The sequence below is a fragment of the Oncorhynchus tshawytscha genome, linkage group LG06 (assembly GCF_018296145.1).
Source record: "Oncorhynchus tshawytscha isolate Ot180627B linkage group LG06, Otsh_v2.0, whole genome shotgun sequence".
NCBI classification, from domain to species: Eukaryota; Metazoa; Chordata; class Actinopteri; order Salmoniformes; family Salmonidae; genus Oncorhynchus; species Oncorhynchus tshawytscha.
In genome coordinates this window covers 25,057,646-25,075,502 of record NC_056434.1, presented here as the reverse complement: position 1 = coordinate 25,075,502, position 17,857 = coordinate 25,057,646, and the positions used below count along the sequence as shown (strand labels likewise).

General features: G+C 42.5%; 1 protein-coding gene across 1 annotated transcript in view; it reads left to right on the top strand.

The window, feature by feature from the left end:
* Positions 1-17,064, top strand: part of LOC112232200 (solute carrier family 66 member 2-like) — a 102,157-nt gene extending 85,093 nt beyond the window's left edge. The window contains exon 4 of the mRNA XM_042323118.1: positions 13,982-17,064. Within this exon, the coding sequence (XP_042179052.1) occupies positions 13,982-14,156 (175 nt within the window). The 3' untranslated portion in view covers positions 14,157-17,064. The remainder of the gene's footprint in view (positions 1-13,981) is intronic.
* Positions 17,065-17,857: the final 793 nt, after the last annotated feature.

Genomic DNA, 17,857 nt, shown 5'->3' with positions numbered 1-17,857 from the left:
GTCCCATGTTGTTTATACTTGCGTACTATTTTTTGTACAGATGAATGTGGTACCTTCAGGCATTCAGAAATTGCTCCCAAGGATGAACCAGACTTGTGGAGGTCTACAATTTTTTTCTGATGTCTTGGGTGATTCCCATGATGTCAAGCAAAGAGGCACTGAGTTTGAATGTAGGCCTTGAAATACATCCATAGGTACACCTCCAATTGACTCAGGCTAATTGACATAATTTATCAGAAGCTTCTAAAGCCATGACATAATTTTCTGGAATTTTCCAAGCTGTTTAAAGGCACAGTCAGCTCAGTGTATGTAAACTTCTGACCCACTGGAATTGTGATACAGTGAATTCTAAGTGAAATAATCTGTCTGTAAACAATTGTTGGAAAAAATACTTGTGTCATGCACACAGTAGATGCCCTACCCGACTTGCCAAAGCTATAGTTTTTTAACAAGACATTTGTGGAGTGGTTGAAAAACAAGTTTTAATGACTCCAACTTAAGTGTATGTAATCTTCCAACTTCAACTGTATGAACAGAGATACACAATGCAACTTCTGATCCAGAGCACAGTGAATATCATCCAAAACCTTCAATTTTGCTGTAACAGTGCTGTGGCTTGACCTGAAACCTGACAGCATACCACTCAAAATATTGTTTTAATAGAGGTAGGCCTGGAGGTAGGCTGCTTATTGACTCTAATACTTTTGACAATTTTCACCAATAGTTTTTTATTAGAGGGAGCTCACCTCCTTTCAAAAGAGGTAGGACAAATGCTGATTTTCACAACTTGGGGATTTGATTACATTTTAGGGTGTGGTTAAAAATGCATGTTAAAGGAAGAGCAGCTAATTGTAATAGGCTGGGGTCTAGACCATCAGGATGTTTAAATCAATTGCTTACAGGGCTCTGCACACCTCTGAGACCGAGAATGGTGAGAAGGAGAACCTGGAGAAGGAGTGGACTGGGGTATCGGATTACACTCTGTGGACTCTAACTACACACTCACACAGTACACTGATACTCCAACACACACACACACATACAGTGCTGCTACTCTGTGTTTATTATCTATTTATCACGTTTAAGGTAAGACCCAGATGCAGACAACGTCAAAGTTACAACAGTATATTAATCCAACAGGGACAGGCAAAAGACCGGTCAAGAGCAGGCAGGGGTCAATAATCCAGATAGGTGGGGCAAAGGTACAAGACAACAGGCAGGGTTAGGGCAGGCAGAAAAGGTCAACACCGGGAAAACTAGAAAACAGGAACAATTGAGAGACAGGAACAGAGGAGAAACTGCTGGTAGGCTTGACAAAACAAAACAAACTGGCAACAGACAAACAGAGAAAAGAGCTATAAATACACAGGGGATAATGGGGAAGATGGGCGACACCTGGAGGGGGGTGGAGACAATCACAAAGACGGGTGAATCAGATCAGGGTGTGTCACAACACAAGTCACTTTACCCCTACCTACATGTACATAATACCTCCATTATCTCGGCTAACCTGTACTCCTGCACATTGACTCGGTACTGGAAACGCTTGTATATAGCTTTGTTATTGTGATTTTAACATGTTATTATTTTTCCTTTAGGTTATTTAGCACATTTTCCTTACTATTTTATAACTCTGCATTGTTGGTTAAGGGCTCGTAAGTAAGCATTTCACAGTAAGGTCTATACCTGTGAGAAATAAAATTTGCATGTGGCAAATAACATTTGATTTGATTTCACATAGGGTTAAAGGTCAAAATGAGCCCCATCAAATAATTAGCCTGCATCAAGAAAATGCTAATTGAAAGGGTTCAGAATAGAGGTTTTCTCAGTTACCACCTGTGAGTCTACCAGCAATTGTTTAGGAAGCTGTACATGTTTTTTTTGCACTCTAAACCTCAGATTATCAGATGTGTATTTGAGGCTTTTGGGATGTAGCCACACCCTGATTCTGAAGGCATTTAAAAGCCATCCAATCATCAGCCAAATCAGACCTGCTTGTATTAGCCCACACATCGTTCCGTTTCCTCATGATTTTATCTAGTTCATCTGAGAACCAAGGGTTGTCTCTGCCCTTAATTCTGTATTGTTTGAAAGGGACTGCTTATTGCATATATCCTGGAGTGCTTTCTGGAAGTGAGAAAAGGCTAATTCAACATCCGGGATGAATTCAACTCTATTCCGGGCAGTAAAAAAATAATGTAAAAAACCCTGAACTTTTCACGGTGATACGTGGATGTAATTTAGGAATTGTACCACTCCTTACAAATAAAATAAAATCACATGTTATTTGTCACGTGCCGAATACAACAGATGTAGACCTTACAGTGAAATGCTTACTTAAAGGCTCTTAACGAACAATGCAGTTTTAAGAAAATAGGTGTTAGGTAAATAATAGATCAATAAGAAATAATTAAAGAGCAGCAGTAAAATAACAGTAACGAGGCTATATACAGGGTGTACCGGTACAGAGTCAATGTACAGGGGCACAGGTTAGTCGAGGTAATTGAGGTAATATTTACATGAAGGAAAAGTGACTGTGCATAGATAATAACCAGAGAGTAGCAGCAGCGTAAAAGAGGGGGTGGGGACAATGCAAATAGTCTGGGTAGCCATTTGATTAGCTGTTCAGGAGTCTTGTGGCTTGGGGGTAGGAGCCTTTTGGAACTAGATTTGGCACTCTGGTACCGCTTGCTGTGCGCTAGCAGAGAGAACAGTCTGTGACTATGGTGGCTGGAGTCTTTGCCAATTTTTTGGGGCGTTCCTCTGACACCGCTTGCTATAGAGGTCCTGGATGGCAGGAAGCTTGGCCTCTGTGATGTACTGGGCCATATGCTCCACCCTTTGTAGTGCCTTGCTATCGGAGGCCGAGCAGTTGCCATAGGAAGTGAACAATAGTGGGCCTAAAACGGAACCTTGAGGAACACCGAAATTTACAGTTGATTTGTCAGAGGACAAACCATTCACAGAGACAAACTGATATCTTTCCGACAGATAAGATCTAAACCAGGCCAGAACTTGTCCGTGTAGACCAATTTGGGTTTCCAATCTCTCCAAAAGAATGTGGTGATCGATGGTAAAAGCAGCACTAAGGTCTAGGAGCACGAGGACAGATGCAGAGCCTCGGTCCGATGCCATTAAAATGTAATTTACCACCTTCACAAGTGCCGTCTCAGTGCTATGATGGGGTCTAAAACCAGACTGAAGCATTTCGTATACATTGTTTGTCTTCAGGAAGGCAGTGAGTTGCTGCGCAACAGCCTTTTCTAAAAATTTTGAGAGGAATGGAAGATTCAATATAGGCCGATAGTTTTTTATATTTCCTGGGTCAAGGTTTGGCTTTTTCAAGAGAGGCTTTATTACTGCCACTTTTAGTGAGTTTGGTACACATCCGGTGGGCAGAGAGCCGTTTATTATGTTCAACATAGGAGGGCCAAGCACAGGAAGCAGCTCTTTCAGTAGTTTAGTTGGAATAGGGTCCAGTATGCAGCTTGAAGGTTTAGAGGCCATGATTATTTTCATCATTGTGTCAAGAGATATAGTACTTAAACACTTGAGCGTCTCTCTTGATCCTAGGTCCTGGCAGAGTTGTGCAGACTCAGGACAACTGAGCTTTGAAGGAATACGCAGATTTAAAGAGGAGTCCGTAATTTGCTTTCTAATAATCATAATCTTTTCCTCAAAGAAGTTCATGAATTTATCACTGCTCAAGTGAAAGTCATCCTCTCTTGGGGAATGCTGCTTTTTAGTTAGCTTTGCGACAGTATCAAAAAGGAATTTCGGATTGTTCTTATTTTCCTCAATCGCTAGCTAGTGATAAAGCTATCTTCTCCTGCTAGCTGGCAACAGATCTACATGTTTAAACTAGCTAACTAACTAGCAAGCTAGCTACATGTACATTTCTATGGTTGCTGCATTCTAAGTTGGGAGTAATTTTACAGCTTTCATTTATGGTATCAGCTTTCTATTACTAAATAAAAAATACTTTACCTGATAGCAGTTTGTCGGACTGAGATCTTTCTGTCAAGCTGTCACCAGCTATCTACTACCTTAGGTATGGATAACATGACGTGATCAACAGAAATAGTAACATGGATTGTACATGAGTTTTGATCGGTTTACATTTTAGTACTTAGCTGTGTTTGCCTGTCCATAACAGTTTAAAACAAAAAGCAATAGTTGACATTACCAACAAACTTTAAAGTGTTTAGAATAAATAAATATACACAATGTGTTAAAACCAACTCCTCCCTCAACAGTCATTTCCAAGATGGCGTAGCAGTCAGACGTCTTTGTCTTCGTCTTGTCGTGTTCCGTGTCTATATATTGTTATATTTTTTCTTCACATATATTTTTGTACATGTTTTTCTTAACCTCAACTTTAACATACTCTCCTGCAGTCCGCCTCGACTGCAGGAGAGTGGTATAGATCTGCTATTTTCTTTACTTTTGAACTGGAACCCCCAACAGCAGCTAGCTAGCTAACTAGCTAGGAGTCAGCTAGCCACTGCTAGCGGTCATCAACTAACCTTTAACCCAGACAACTCTTGCCAGTCTGCACAGTGCAATTCAAACCAGAGCAAACCGGACTTATTTTACTCCATATCTCCGGATTCCTACCGCAACCTCTGAACCTTTTCACTTGGATCATCGCAGCTAGCTGTTTTGGTTAGTGATTGTCTTATTTCACTGTAGAGCCTCTAGCCCTGCTCAATACACCTTAGCTAACCCTTTAGTTCCACCTCCCACACATGCGGTGACCTCACCTGGTTTAAATGATGTTTCTAGAGACAAAATCTCTCTAATCGTCACTCAATTCATAGGTTTACCTTCATTGTATTCATATCCTACCATACCTTTGTCTGTGCATTATGCCTTGAATCTATTCTAACGTGCCTAGGAACCTGCTCCTTTTACTCTCTGTTCCGAATATACTAGACGACCAGTTCTTATAGCCTTTAGCTGTACTCTTATCCTACTCCTCCTCTGTTCCTCTGGTGATGTGGAGGTAAATCCAGGCCCTGCAGTGCCTAGCTCAACTCCCATTCCCCAGGCGATCTCATTTGTTGACTTCTGTAACCGTAAAAGCCTTGGTTTCATGCATGTTAACATTAGAAGCCTCCTCCCTAAGTTTGTTTTATTCACTGCTTTAGCACACTCTGCCAACTGAATCTAAATCCTGGCTGAATCCTGGCTTAGGAAAACCACCAAAAACCCTGAAATATCCATCCCAATAGCAAGCGGCAACGGTGAGACTTCTTTCTGGATAAGTAGATATTTAAAAGTAGAAGCTCAAATTTTTTGAGCACAGACCTGGATAGTAAGACAGAACTCTGCAGGCTATGTCTGCAGTAGATTGCAACTCCGCCCCCTTTGGCAGTTCTATCTTGTCGGAAAATGTTATAGCTATATCCAGAAACAAGTCTCTCACCGTTGCCGCTTGCTATAGACCACCTTCTGCCCCCAGCTGTGCCCTGGACACCATATGTGAATTGATTGCCCCCATCTATCTTCAGAGCCTGTGCTGTTAGGTGACCTAAACTGGGACATGCTTATCACCCCGGCCATCATACAATATAAGCTTGATGCCCTCAGTCTCACACAAATGATCAATGAACCTACCAGGTACAACCCTAAATCTGTAAACACGGGCACCCTCATAGATATCATTCTAACCAACCTGCCCTCCAAATACACCTCTGCTGTCTTCAACCAGGATCTCAGCGATCACTGCCTCATTGCCTGCGCTCGTAATGGGTTTGCGGTCAAACGACCACCCCTCATCACTGTCAAACGCTCCCTAAAACACTTCAGCGAGCAGGCCTTTCTAATCGACTTGACCCGGGTATCCTGGAAGGATATTGACCTCATTCCGTCAGTAGAGGATGCCTGGTTATTCTTTAAAAGTGCTTTCCTCACCATCTTAAATAAGCATGCCCCATTCAAAAAATGTAGAACCAGGAACAGATATAGCCCTTGGTTCACTCCAGACCTGACTGCCCTTGAACAGTACAAAAACATCCTGTGGCGTACTGCATTAGCATCGAATAGACCACGCAATATGCAGCTTATCAGGGAAGTCAGGAACCAATATATACAGGCAGTTAGGAAAGCAAAGGCTAGCTTTTTCAAACAGATATTTGCATCCTGTAGCACAAACTCCAAAAAGTTCTGGGACACTGCAAAGCCCATGGAGAATAAAAGCACATAATCCCAGCTGCCCACTGCACTGGGGTTATGGAAACACTGTCACCACCGATAAATCCAAGATAATTGAGAATTTCAATAAGCATTTTTCTACAGCTGGCCATGCTTTCCACCTGGCTACCCCTACCCTGGTCAACAGCCCTGCACCCCCCACAGCAACTTGCCCAAGCCTCCCCATTTCTTCTTCCCGCAAATCCAGACAGCTGATGTTCTGAAAGAGCTGCAAAATCTGGACCCCTACAAATCAACTGGGTGAGACAATCTGGACCCTCTCTTTCTAAAATTGTTGCAACCCCTATTTCTAGCCTGTTCAACCTCTTTTGCCACAGTCATCCCGTCTTCAAAGGGGGAGACACTCTAGACCCAAACTGCTAACTGCTACAGATAAGAGACAATACTGTGCTGCTGTATTAATCGACCTGGCCAAGGCTTTCGACTCTGTCAATCACCACATTCTTATCAGACTCAACAGCCTTGGTTACTCAAATTACTGCCTCGCCTGGTTCACCAACTACTTCTCAGATAGAGTTCAGTGTGTCAAATCGGAAGGCCTGTTGTCCGGACCTCTGGCAGTCTCTATGGGGGTGCCAGAGGGTTCAATTCTCGGGCCGACTATCTTCTCTGTATACATCAATGATGTCGCTTTTGCTGCTGGTGATTCTCTGATCCACCTCTACGCAGACGACACCATTCTGTATACTTCTGGCCCTTCTTTGGACACTGTGTTAACTAAGCTCCAGACGAGCTTTAATGCCATACAACTCTCCTTCCATGGCCTCCAACTGCTCTTAAATGCAAGTAAAACTAAGCGCATGCTCTTCAACCGATCACTGCCCACACCTGCCCGCCTGTCCAGCATCACTACTCTGGACGATTCTGACTTAGAATATGTGGACAACTACAAATACCTAGGTGTCTGGTTAGACTGTAAACTCTCCTTCCAGACTCACATTAAGCATCTCCAATCCAAAACTAAATTGAGAATTGGCTTCCTATTTCACAACAAAGCATCCTTCACTCATGCTGCCAAACATACCCTCGTAAAACTGACTATCCCACCGATCCTTGACTTCGGGGATGTCATTTACAAAATAGCCCCCAACACTCTACTCAGCAAATTGGATGCAGTCTATCACAGTGCCATCCGTTTTGTCACCAAAGCCCCATATACTACCCACCACTGCGACCTGTATGCTCTCGTTGGCTGGCCCTTGCTTCATATTCATCGCCAAACCCACTGGCTCCAGGTCATCTATAAGTCTCTGCTTGGTAAAGCCCCGCCTTATCTCAGCTCACTGGTCACCATAGCAGCACCCACTTGTAGCACGCGCTCCAGCAGGTATATTTCACTGGTCACCCCCAAAGCCAATTCCTCCTTTGGCTGCCTTTCCTTCCAGTTCTCTGCTGCCAATGACTAGAATGAACTGCAACAATCACTCAAGCTGGAGACTCATATCTCCCTCATTAACTTTAGGCACCAGCTGTCAGAGCAGCTCACAGATCACTGCACCTGCACCCCAGTATCTCTACGTGCGCACTCATCTTCTGCATCTATCATTCCAGTGTTTAATTGCTAAATTGTAATTATTTTGCCACTAAGGCCTATTTAGTGCCTTTACCTCCCTTATCCTACCTCATTTGCACACCCTGTATATAGACTTTTTCTATTATTTTGTATTATTGACTGTATGTTTGTTTATTCCATGTGTAACATGTGTTGTTGTTTGTGTAGCACTGCTTTGCTTTATCTTTTCCAGGTCCCAGCTGTAAATGAGAACTTGATCTCAACTGGCCTACCTGGTTAAAAAAGCGTGAAATAAATATCAATTTAAAACAACAAAAAAAACAGCAATCATCAATTAAACTAAATCAGATAGCTCGCTATGGCCCACTGCCTAAAGTTCGGTAGCCGAAGTCTATGCCCCTTCGTCTGTGATGTCAACAGTATGGATTCTTTAATGAAGTGTTTGTCGTCATTCAATGGCATACGACTTGTTGTCATGCACATTTTTTCACTTGAGAAATACTGCATCAAACATCTTAGACTAAGAAGTCCAACATTAATGACAGAATTCTTGATTATGCGAGGCACTGAAGTTCGCTTCGCCTAGCCGAGTTCTGCTGGGAGCAAACCGAAACTAGTATGCAGATGCCTTAATAGTATCACACCCAGAATCCTCCACATGGGGTCCCTTAGGTGAGGAGTGTTGATGTCTCATCCTTTCCCATTTCCTCTCCTCTCCTCTCCTCTCCTCTCCTCTCCTCTCCTCTCCTCTCCTCTCTCTCCTCTCCTCTCCTCTCCTCTCCTCTCCTCTCCTCTCCTCTCCTCTCCTCTCCTCTCCTGTTCTTCCCTTTCCCTCCTGTCCTTTCTTCCACTCTTCTCCTCCACCTCTCATCCTCTCTCATCTGCTTTACCTCTCCTCTTCCCCTGTCAGTACAGTAATTAGCTCAGAGGCTCAGAAAGGAGGGAACAGATGAGCCCTGATGCAGTGCGGGAGAGAAGAAGAGAACAAGGGAGGAGAGTAGTGATGAAGGGGGGAGCTGAGGGGATTAATGTTCAGGTGGTGTAACTCCTCTGATGGTTCTGAGAAAGTTCAGGAGGAGTTCACTGTAAATATCACTTTCCGCACTCTTAGTGCCGCCGCAGTCAGCAACCTTTCAGGAGCTCCATCTGTGTTCCAAGCCTCTGTAAGAAAAGCTAAATGGAGGCCTGACAGCTCTCGCTCAATACAGAGCACAATCACTGCCGGAGCCAGATACCTATCAGTACACCCATCCTCACCTCATTCACACGCTCCCTCCAACTGGCTCTCTGTCACTTTTTATTCTGCAAGTATCCTCCCCAGCATCTGCACCACTACAGTATATCCTCCTGTTCCCTCTGCCTCTGGTGAAGTGGCGTATAGGGTGATTTGCTGACGCTCTGTGTTTGTAAATTGTGTGTTTGCATGAGATGAATACATGTTTTTGAGATGATAAAGAAGAGGTATCTAATAAGAGATAATCTCACTCTCACACACATTTTCTCTCTGTTCGTCCTTCCTTCACTCTGTTCCCTCTGCTATGCTCTGCGACTTAGGGTAGATGAAGATGTCAGGTTAGATGGGATCAATAGGGGAATTGTCAGGACTCACGTTGGACAGCGTTAGTGGGGGGCCCAGGTCGAGAAACAGCGTGTCAGTTTTTCTAATCAATGCCATAATTACTTCTCCTCCCTACAAAGACTACCCAAGACCCTGCTCAATTGTTTACTCAGTATTTCTGACATTTCTGTTGATTCACCGAACAAATTACATGTGTAATAGTGTGTGTGTGTGCATGTGAGAGAGAGGGGGGAGAAAGGTAGAGTTAAGAGCGAGAGGGATGGAGACCAGAAGTGCGGTCAGTTCGCTTGAATGTTTGCTATGTTGTGGAATTTTTTTGTACTGAATGACAAGTTTCCCCCAAACTTTATTTTACATTCTTGAACAGACTTTGAGGTATGTTTACTCCCATTTGGTGGGTGTGGAAAGGTGTGGCTTGAAGCAATGAGTGACTTATTTAAAGGGCAGTGGCCATGCTGACAGCATTCCCCAACCCCTCCCTTTTTTCAATGAAATGTTCCAGAATTGAAAAACGCACTGAACGCAGCCCAGAGGTTGAATAGTGTGCTAGTGTGTGACAGCATGAGTTTAAGTGGAGGTGTGTTTTGTGCATGAGATTAACGACCTTTAAAGTGCCATTTTGTCTCCATTCTGATGTGCTGCTGTTGGGGCTGCTCTTGTACAGATGACCTGCCCCTGTTAATTACCTCATTAATGACTCATCCTCGTTAATGATGTTTGCAGTCTCTGGAGCAATGAAATTAGCAGAGGACTTGGGGCAGGCAGGAGAAAAAAAGAGGGGGAAATGGTAAAAAGCAAACATTAAAGTGCTTGGGATTAGTGGGAGGGGTTCTGCTGGAGAGCTCTCTCGTGCGGTGGAGGACACATTCTGAAAATGGCTTCAAACAGGAATGTTTTAGTCAGTCAAAAGGAATGGATTTCCCTGTGGAATAGCAGCTCAGAGAGAGGGATCATGTCCATCATTGAGCATAGCTCCCATTCCTTCTTTTTTCAAAAGCAGATGTACATTCTTTAAAAAAAAAGGTTATCTGGAACCTAAGTTTTTTTTGGCTGTCCCCATAGGAGAACCCTTTGAACAACCCTTGTTAGTTCCAAGTATAATTGTTTTGGGTTCCATGTAGAATCCTTCCACAGAGGGTTCTACATGGAACCCAAAATGGTTCTACCTGGAACCAAAAAGGTTTTAAAATGGGGACAGTCGCATTTTGGAACCCTTTTTTCTAAGTGTGGACTGTAGCCTATTCACATATACTGTATGTCAGTAAAATGTGACTTGAATTGGTTATGGAGGACGTTTGAGTCATCCTTTGTCCATTAATGTAGCAAGATATGAGTTTCTCCTCACACTCATACCTCTAAAGTGAAGACTGACATGTGCTGACCTACTGTACACCTTATTACACAGTGAAAGTTTTCTTCCTGGTCTGTATACAAACTCACATCATATGTGTATGCTATAGATGTGTACACATACACATGCACTCATCCTTATTTCACCCCATACACACCTCATGTGAACATGCATACAGTGCCTTGCGAAAGTATTCGGCCCCCTTGAACTTTGCGACCTTTTGCCACATTTCAGGCTTCAAACATAAAAATATAAAACTGTATTTTTTTGTGAAGAATCAACAACAAGTGGGACACAATCATGAAGTGGAACGACATTTATTGGATATTTCAAACTTTTTTAACAAATCAAAAACTGAAAAATTGGGCGTGCAAAATTATTCAGCCCCCTTAAGTTAATACTTTGTAGCGCCACCTTTTGCTGCGATTACAGCTGTAAGTCGCTTGGGGTATGTCTCTATCAGTTTTGCACATCGAGAGACTGAAATTTTTTCCCATTCCTCCTTGCAAAACAGCTCGAGCTCAGTGAGGTTGGATGGAGAGCATTTGTGAACAGCAGTTTTCAGTTCTTTCCACAGATTCTCGATTGGATTCAGGTCTGGACTTTGACTTGGCCATTCTAACACCTGGATATGTTTATTTTTGAACCATTCCATTGTAGATTTTGCTTTATGTTTTGGATCATTGTCTTGTTGGAAGACAAATCTCTGTCCCAGTCTCAGGTCTTTTGCAGACTCCATCAGGTTTTCTTCCAGAATGGTCCTGTATTTGGCTCCATCCATCTTCCCATCAATTTTAACCATCTTCCCTGTCCCTGCTGAAGAAAAGCAGGCCCAAACCATGATGCTGCCACCACCATGTTTGACAGTGGGGATGGTGTGGTCAGGGTGATGAGCTGTGTTGCTTTTACGCCAAACATGACATTTTGCATTGTTGCCAAAAAGTTCAATTTTGGTTTCATCTGACCAGAGCACCTTCTTCCACATGTTTGGTGTGTCTCCCAGGTGGCTTGTGGCAAACTTTAAACAACACTTTTTATGGATATCTTTAAGGAATGGCTTTCTTCTTGCCACTCTTCCATAAAGGCCAGATTTGTGCAATATACGACTGATTGTTGTCCTATGGACAGAGTCTCCCACCTCAGCTGTAGATCTCTGCAGTTCATCCAGAGTGATCATGGGCCTCTTGGCTGCATCTCTGATCAGTCTTCTCCTTGTATGAGCTGAAAGTTTAGAGGGATGGCCAGGTCTTGGTAGATTTGCAGTGGTCTGATACTACTTCCATTTCAATATTATCGCTTGCACAGTGCTCCTTGGGATGTTTAAAGCTTGGGAAATCTTTTTGTATCCAAATCCGGCTTTAAACTTCTTCACAACAGTATCTCGGACCTGCCTGGTGTGTTCCTTGTTCTTCATGATGCTCTCTGCGCTTTTAACGGACCTCTGAGACTATCACAGTGCAGGTGCATTTATACGGACACTTGATTACACACAGGTGGATTGTATTTATCATCATTAGTCATTTAGGTCAACATTGGATCATTCAGAGATCCTCACTGAACTTCTGGAGAGAGTTTGCTGCAATGAAAGTAAAGGGGCTGAATCATTTTGCACGCCCAATTTTTCAGTTTTTGATTTGTTAAATTTTTTTGAAATATCCAATAAATGTCGTTCCACTTCATGATTGTGTCCCACTTGTTGTTGATTCTTCACAAAAAAATACAGTTTTATATCTTTATGTTTGAAGCCTGAAATGTGGCAAAAGGTCGCAAAGTTCAAGGGGGCCAAATACTTTCGCAAGGCACTGTATGTTCTCATCCTATACAGCTCTATAACAACCCAGTGATTGGCCAGTAGAAGCTGCAGCCTCACATTGTCCTCACTGTACCCCAGTCATAATAATGTGTTTGTATCATGTCACCGGGCTGTACCAATTGCCAACGTAGTATTGTTCAGTGATAATGGATCATTCGTTACACTGTGAAGAGAGATGAGAAGAGAGATGAAGAGAGATTAGTTGACATGGGTAGGGAGAGCTCAAGGAGCGCTCAAGGATAGCGTGGCAGCCATTGCCTGTGTTAGAGTTCATTAGAGTTGTTCTGTCCTGTGATAGACTCATTGGCCACTCTGACCTTAATGACGTGCTGGAGTTGTTCTCTGTGTTTTCCTCAGAACTGACAGTTGACTGATAGTCCCTCACACATTCCCAGGCCTCTCCTGCTCTGCTCTCCTCTACTCTGCCGGCTCAAATTAAATTAATAAACACATTTTTGCATGAATACCGGTGGGATAGAAATGGCCTGAGGAAAGGGAGAGAGAGAGAGAGAGAGGAGGAGAAGGTGGAGGGGGGAAAGCTGTTCAGCAGTCTGTCTTCAGTTCAACCCTGTCACATTCTCTGTTACGATGGTAATCATTCTCACTCAAAACGTTCTTTAAAAAGTTTTGCTCTAACTTTAGGGAAGTTAGACTACTGGCTGAGCTCTAAACTCATATGGAGATGGCTACTGTGCTCCTCTTGAGGGTGTTAACCTGCACTGCAGATGTCTAGGCAGCGCTCTGCCTGATCAATCATTGTTATGCTGGCCGATTTACTCTGTTTATTGATTGTTTATCTTCTGTTCTCTTTTCCTACTCTCAGACTTTGTTGTATACTGATTTCAGCCTGTACTTATGAAACAGTGATACTGTTGAGTCCTGGTATCAGCTTGTTGCTGTGCCTGTCTGTACATGTATACAACAGATCTGGTTTTCCCAAATGTGGATCTTGGAAAATAAAACGTCTCTTTTGCAGACCTTGCTACATATTTCCTCTTTGGGTAAATCCATTTGAATTCAATCACTTTTTGACAGCACCCCTTTTGATTTGAATGAAACCTTCCATACATATTTGCCCATTGTAGAAGGGCTCAGAGAGTGACTTTTTGGACCTGAATGCCAAAACAAGAGATGAAGGTGCTCAAAGTTGACCTATTTTGCATACTCACCATACCATGATACATCCGTCTTCATCACTGGAAAAGATGAACGGTTGACATTGATCTAATTAAAAAGCTTACAAACAGGGTTGTTGAACTATCTTTTGTATTGAAAAAACAAAGTTTTTAACCTTAAACGTCAATGATCAAATGTTTTAAATATTTGCATATGTTGTAGCTTAAACCCTATTTTATATAATCGGAAGTTTGTGTGTTGTGCCCGCCATCGGTTGAGACACAACATGCTCTTGAATACAGGGTTTTTACATCAAAAGGAGGGATGCTGTCAAAAAGTGATTGAATTCATATGGATTTACCTCTTTCTCGCTCCTTATCTCTCTTTTATTAGTGTGAAGATGGTGCTGCTGTGGACTGCTGGAGACATCTTCAAGACTGCATACTTTGTGATGAACGACAGCCCGTTTCAGTTCTGTGTGTGTGGGGCAGTCCAGATCCTTATCGACGTAGCCATCCTGCTGCAGGTGCTTTACTATGGACAGGACATCAGAGTCAAACTGGGCTGAGCCCTCATAACCTTCTCATACACCCATGCTCTTAATCAAAACTTGTGCCTTACCATGTCTATTTTTTAATTAGATAGAGGATACCAGAGAGTGTATGTTTTTCTATTTGAGGCTATTTATTTGTTTTCATGGGTCATTTTTTGTGGTAGTTACTGAACGGTAGCAGAGCAGCCAGGCACTGTGTGTTTGTGTGCGTGTGTATAGGTGTTTTTGCTTTTACTATCCTTTTGGGGACCAGAAGTCCTAACAAGGATAGTAAAACAAAGAAAACATTTGGACAAGTGGGGACATTTTGTGTGTGTGGGTGACTCCTTCATTGTGTTTTTAAGATTAAATATAGACATATGTATGTGTTTGTCAGTGTGTGTCGCCATGGGCATTCGTGACACTTAGGAGCAGGGCAACGCCACAGAATGTACACATTACAGTATACCTACAGGAAGCATGGGCCACATTCATCTCTCTAAAACAGCTATTTCTGGACAGTTTATATACGCTTTGTCTTACCATCACAGACGGGAGGTTTCTACTCACCAGGAAGAACTGTCTTTGACTCAGAGGGAAAGGAGAATGAACTGTATTGCAAAAATTGGATACTTGGTAACACAGCTATCTAAATCAACAATTCTCCATTCCGTCTTATCACCCACATACAGCACAATTATATAAGGATCCATTAAAACATACTGTTAGTCTTGGATTTTTCCTTTAAGCTTTGCTAACGAGTACTCCTGCCATACTGAAGACGTTTAAATGGTCAGTTGTGAGGGAACATTGTAGAATAAATTGTTATGGTGTTCTGAGTCGGGTCATTTAGAGAGAAAATAATGGAGACTTCCCGGGTCATTTAGTCTGTGGTCACATCAGTGTCGGTCGTCAATTTCATGCTGTTTAGTTTTACTGAGAGCTATCTGAGATGACTGAGCTGTTTCTTTTGGTAGGGAACAGCTTTATTGTCATCAGAGGGACATTTAGTTTTCTCTCATTTGACGCCAGTCATGACCATCACAGTCCTCCTAAATGGTTTAACGCTATAGAGACCCTGCTGGAATGAAAAAAGAGAGAGATGAATGATCAGCTGAATGAACGTCTGTGCCTGCCTGCCTGTCTTCCTCAGATCTGACCTTTATCCATGGCCAGTCTATATGTGACTGTGGCCTCCCAGGGCTGAGACTGTGACAATCATTTGCGTGGCTAATGTTTGCACAGCATGCAGAAAGACCCCCGCGCCGTTAGGTTTCCCATCCGTAGCTGACAGCCCTTCCTGCCTCTGCCTGGCAGTGTGGAGCTGAAAACCAGGCCAGATACAGGTAACTGCCAAAATAAAGGAAACACCTCTAAAAAGTGTCTTACTAGGGCGTTGGGCCACCACGAGCCAGAACAGCTTCAATGCACCTTGGCATAGTTTCGACAAGTGTCTTGAACTCTATTCGAGGGATGCGACACCATTCTTCCTCGAGAAATTCCGTAATTTGGTGTTTTGATGGTGGTGGAAAATACTGTCTCAGGCACTGCTCCAGAATCTCCCATAAGTGTTCAATTGGGTTGAGATCTGGGGACTAATATGTCCATGACATATGGCTTACATCGTTTTCATGCTCATCAAACCATTCAGTGACCACTTGTGCACATTGTCATCCTAAGGGAGAATAGCCATGGTAGCCAAAATAATGTCAAGCCCAGCATTTCTATACATGACCCAAACCTGTGTTTAGGCACCTGCTTTCAATATACTCTGTATCCTTAATTTACTCAAGTGTTTCCATTATTTTGGCAGTTACCTGTAGATTGCTTGTAAAAAGTGTGCAATGCCATCTTCCAGATAAAAAAATTAATGTAGGCTTGGCTTGAATTCTATTCATTTCAAGAGGTGTTAAGTTAGTAGCTGAAAGGACCATACTCAAATCTAACGAATGGGTGTGTTCCTCTGCCAAGGTGTTGCTGATGCCGCCAGATCTTACAACGCCTGGAAAGATATTATATGTATCAGCTAACCACATCATATAATTATAGCAATCTGTCAGTCGATGACACAGTCAATGACATGGCATGAAAACACTGGTTGATGCATGCAATATCTAAGCAGGGGAACACGACCAAAACCTACCCCCAATCCCCAAATTATTTGATTCTGCATTTTTATACCCTGTTTGTTCACATGGTTTTATTGTTTATAAGTATACTTGGCAAAAACAATGACATTATTTATTGTCATTCTTATATTGCCATATTATAGTCAGTTGGTACAATAAGGCTTCTTGTGTTGTTTTCTTATTGCGTCTGTATCCTATCAGTTGCTTTCTTGTGATGATTTCCCATAAACTCAGATTGTCTGTGTGTTAATGTGTTCCTCCCTATGTTTAATATACTGGATCTGACTAGCCAGCCTTGCATTCCCCAGGAAATTAGGATAACCCTTCAAATGACAATCTATCAACCAAGTCTTTATTTCCAACTCTTTATAGAGCAAATGTTTTTGTCTTTAAACTTCAAACATACTGAAAGTATATTCATTGTTTTTAGATATATGTTTGGGATATGTCCACATATATAAACTATGTGCTTCGTGTGGATGTCAGCTACTGTCAAAATGTTCCCAAAAAAGACACATCAAGACTTTTACCAAACAGTGCTGTAATTACAGTTTGGTTGTAAAGAATGAAAAGATGAGATATCTGCATGGATAAACACTGTTTTAAGTTTTAACATCAAAAGATGTACTTTCAAAATTGTGAGCTATGCCAAAGCTAAAACTACATAGGAAATAATATATAAATGTGTTTTGTTGTAAGATCAGTTACTGTGGTCAAATTTACCAAAGTCTGTTGTAGGAAATAAAATTAAAGTGTGTATCTAGGAAATGCTTGTATTTACCCAAACATTCATTCTTATAAAACTTTCATAGCAACACCTGGTCATTTGTCAGATTTCTGTAAGGTGATGTGTGTACAGAGTGAGGCGACGGCCAAGTATTTCTTTGTGTCGGTGTGATGAGAGTAGGAATACCTGCCTGGGAAACACTGTTCAAATCCAATATTCCAAGCCCCTTCTCCCTGTCATGGTGCAGATGAACTGGGATATGAATATTCATTAAGAAGCTTCTTCTCCACTCCTGGGTAATGTATTACCATAGCTCCCTATAGGTCTATGTAGAGGAGGTCCAGGGGGACGGTATGTCCAGGAGGAGATTGGTAGAACATGAAATATTAAAACCTGAGGGAGGGAGGGTCTCTAGATTATAGATGAGATATGTGTCACGAGTCCGACCGAGGGTGTTTCCTTTCCCGGGCGGGTGGCGCTCGGCGGTCGTCGTCACCGGCCTATTAGCTGCCACTGATTGTTTTTCCTCCCCCTCCTTGTATGTTTAGTGGTAGCACCTGTGTAGGGTTAATTAGTTTGTCTTTATTAGACAGCCGGCCCGCCTGGTTGTTGTGCGGGATTATTTCTATGTAACCTTCGGCTCTGTTGTAGAGGTACGTGTTTTGTGCCTGGTCGTGATTTGTTCCATTGTACATTTTGATTCCCTGTGTTTGGGAACGTTACTTTTGTGAGCACCCTGTGGTGTGTTAAGCGCTATTAAAAGACGCACAGCATTGAAATCACTGTTTCCTGCATTTGACTCCACACCCACGACACCCGGAGCATTACAATATGTCTCTCCTCTCTAATATTCTACATGTTCCGCACTTCTAGACAGGCCC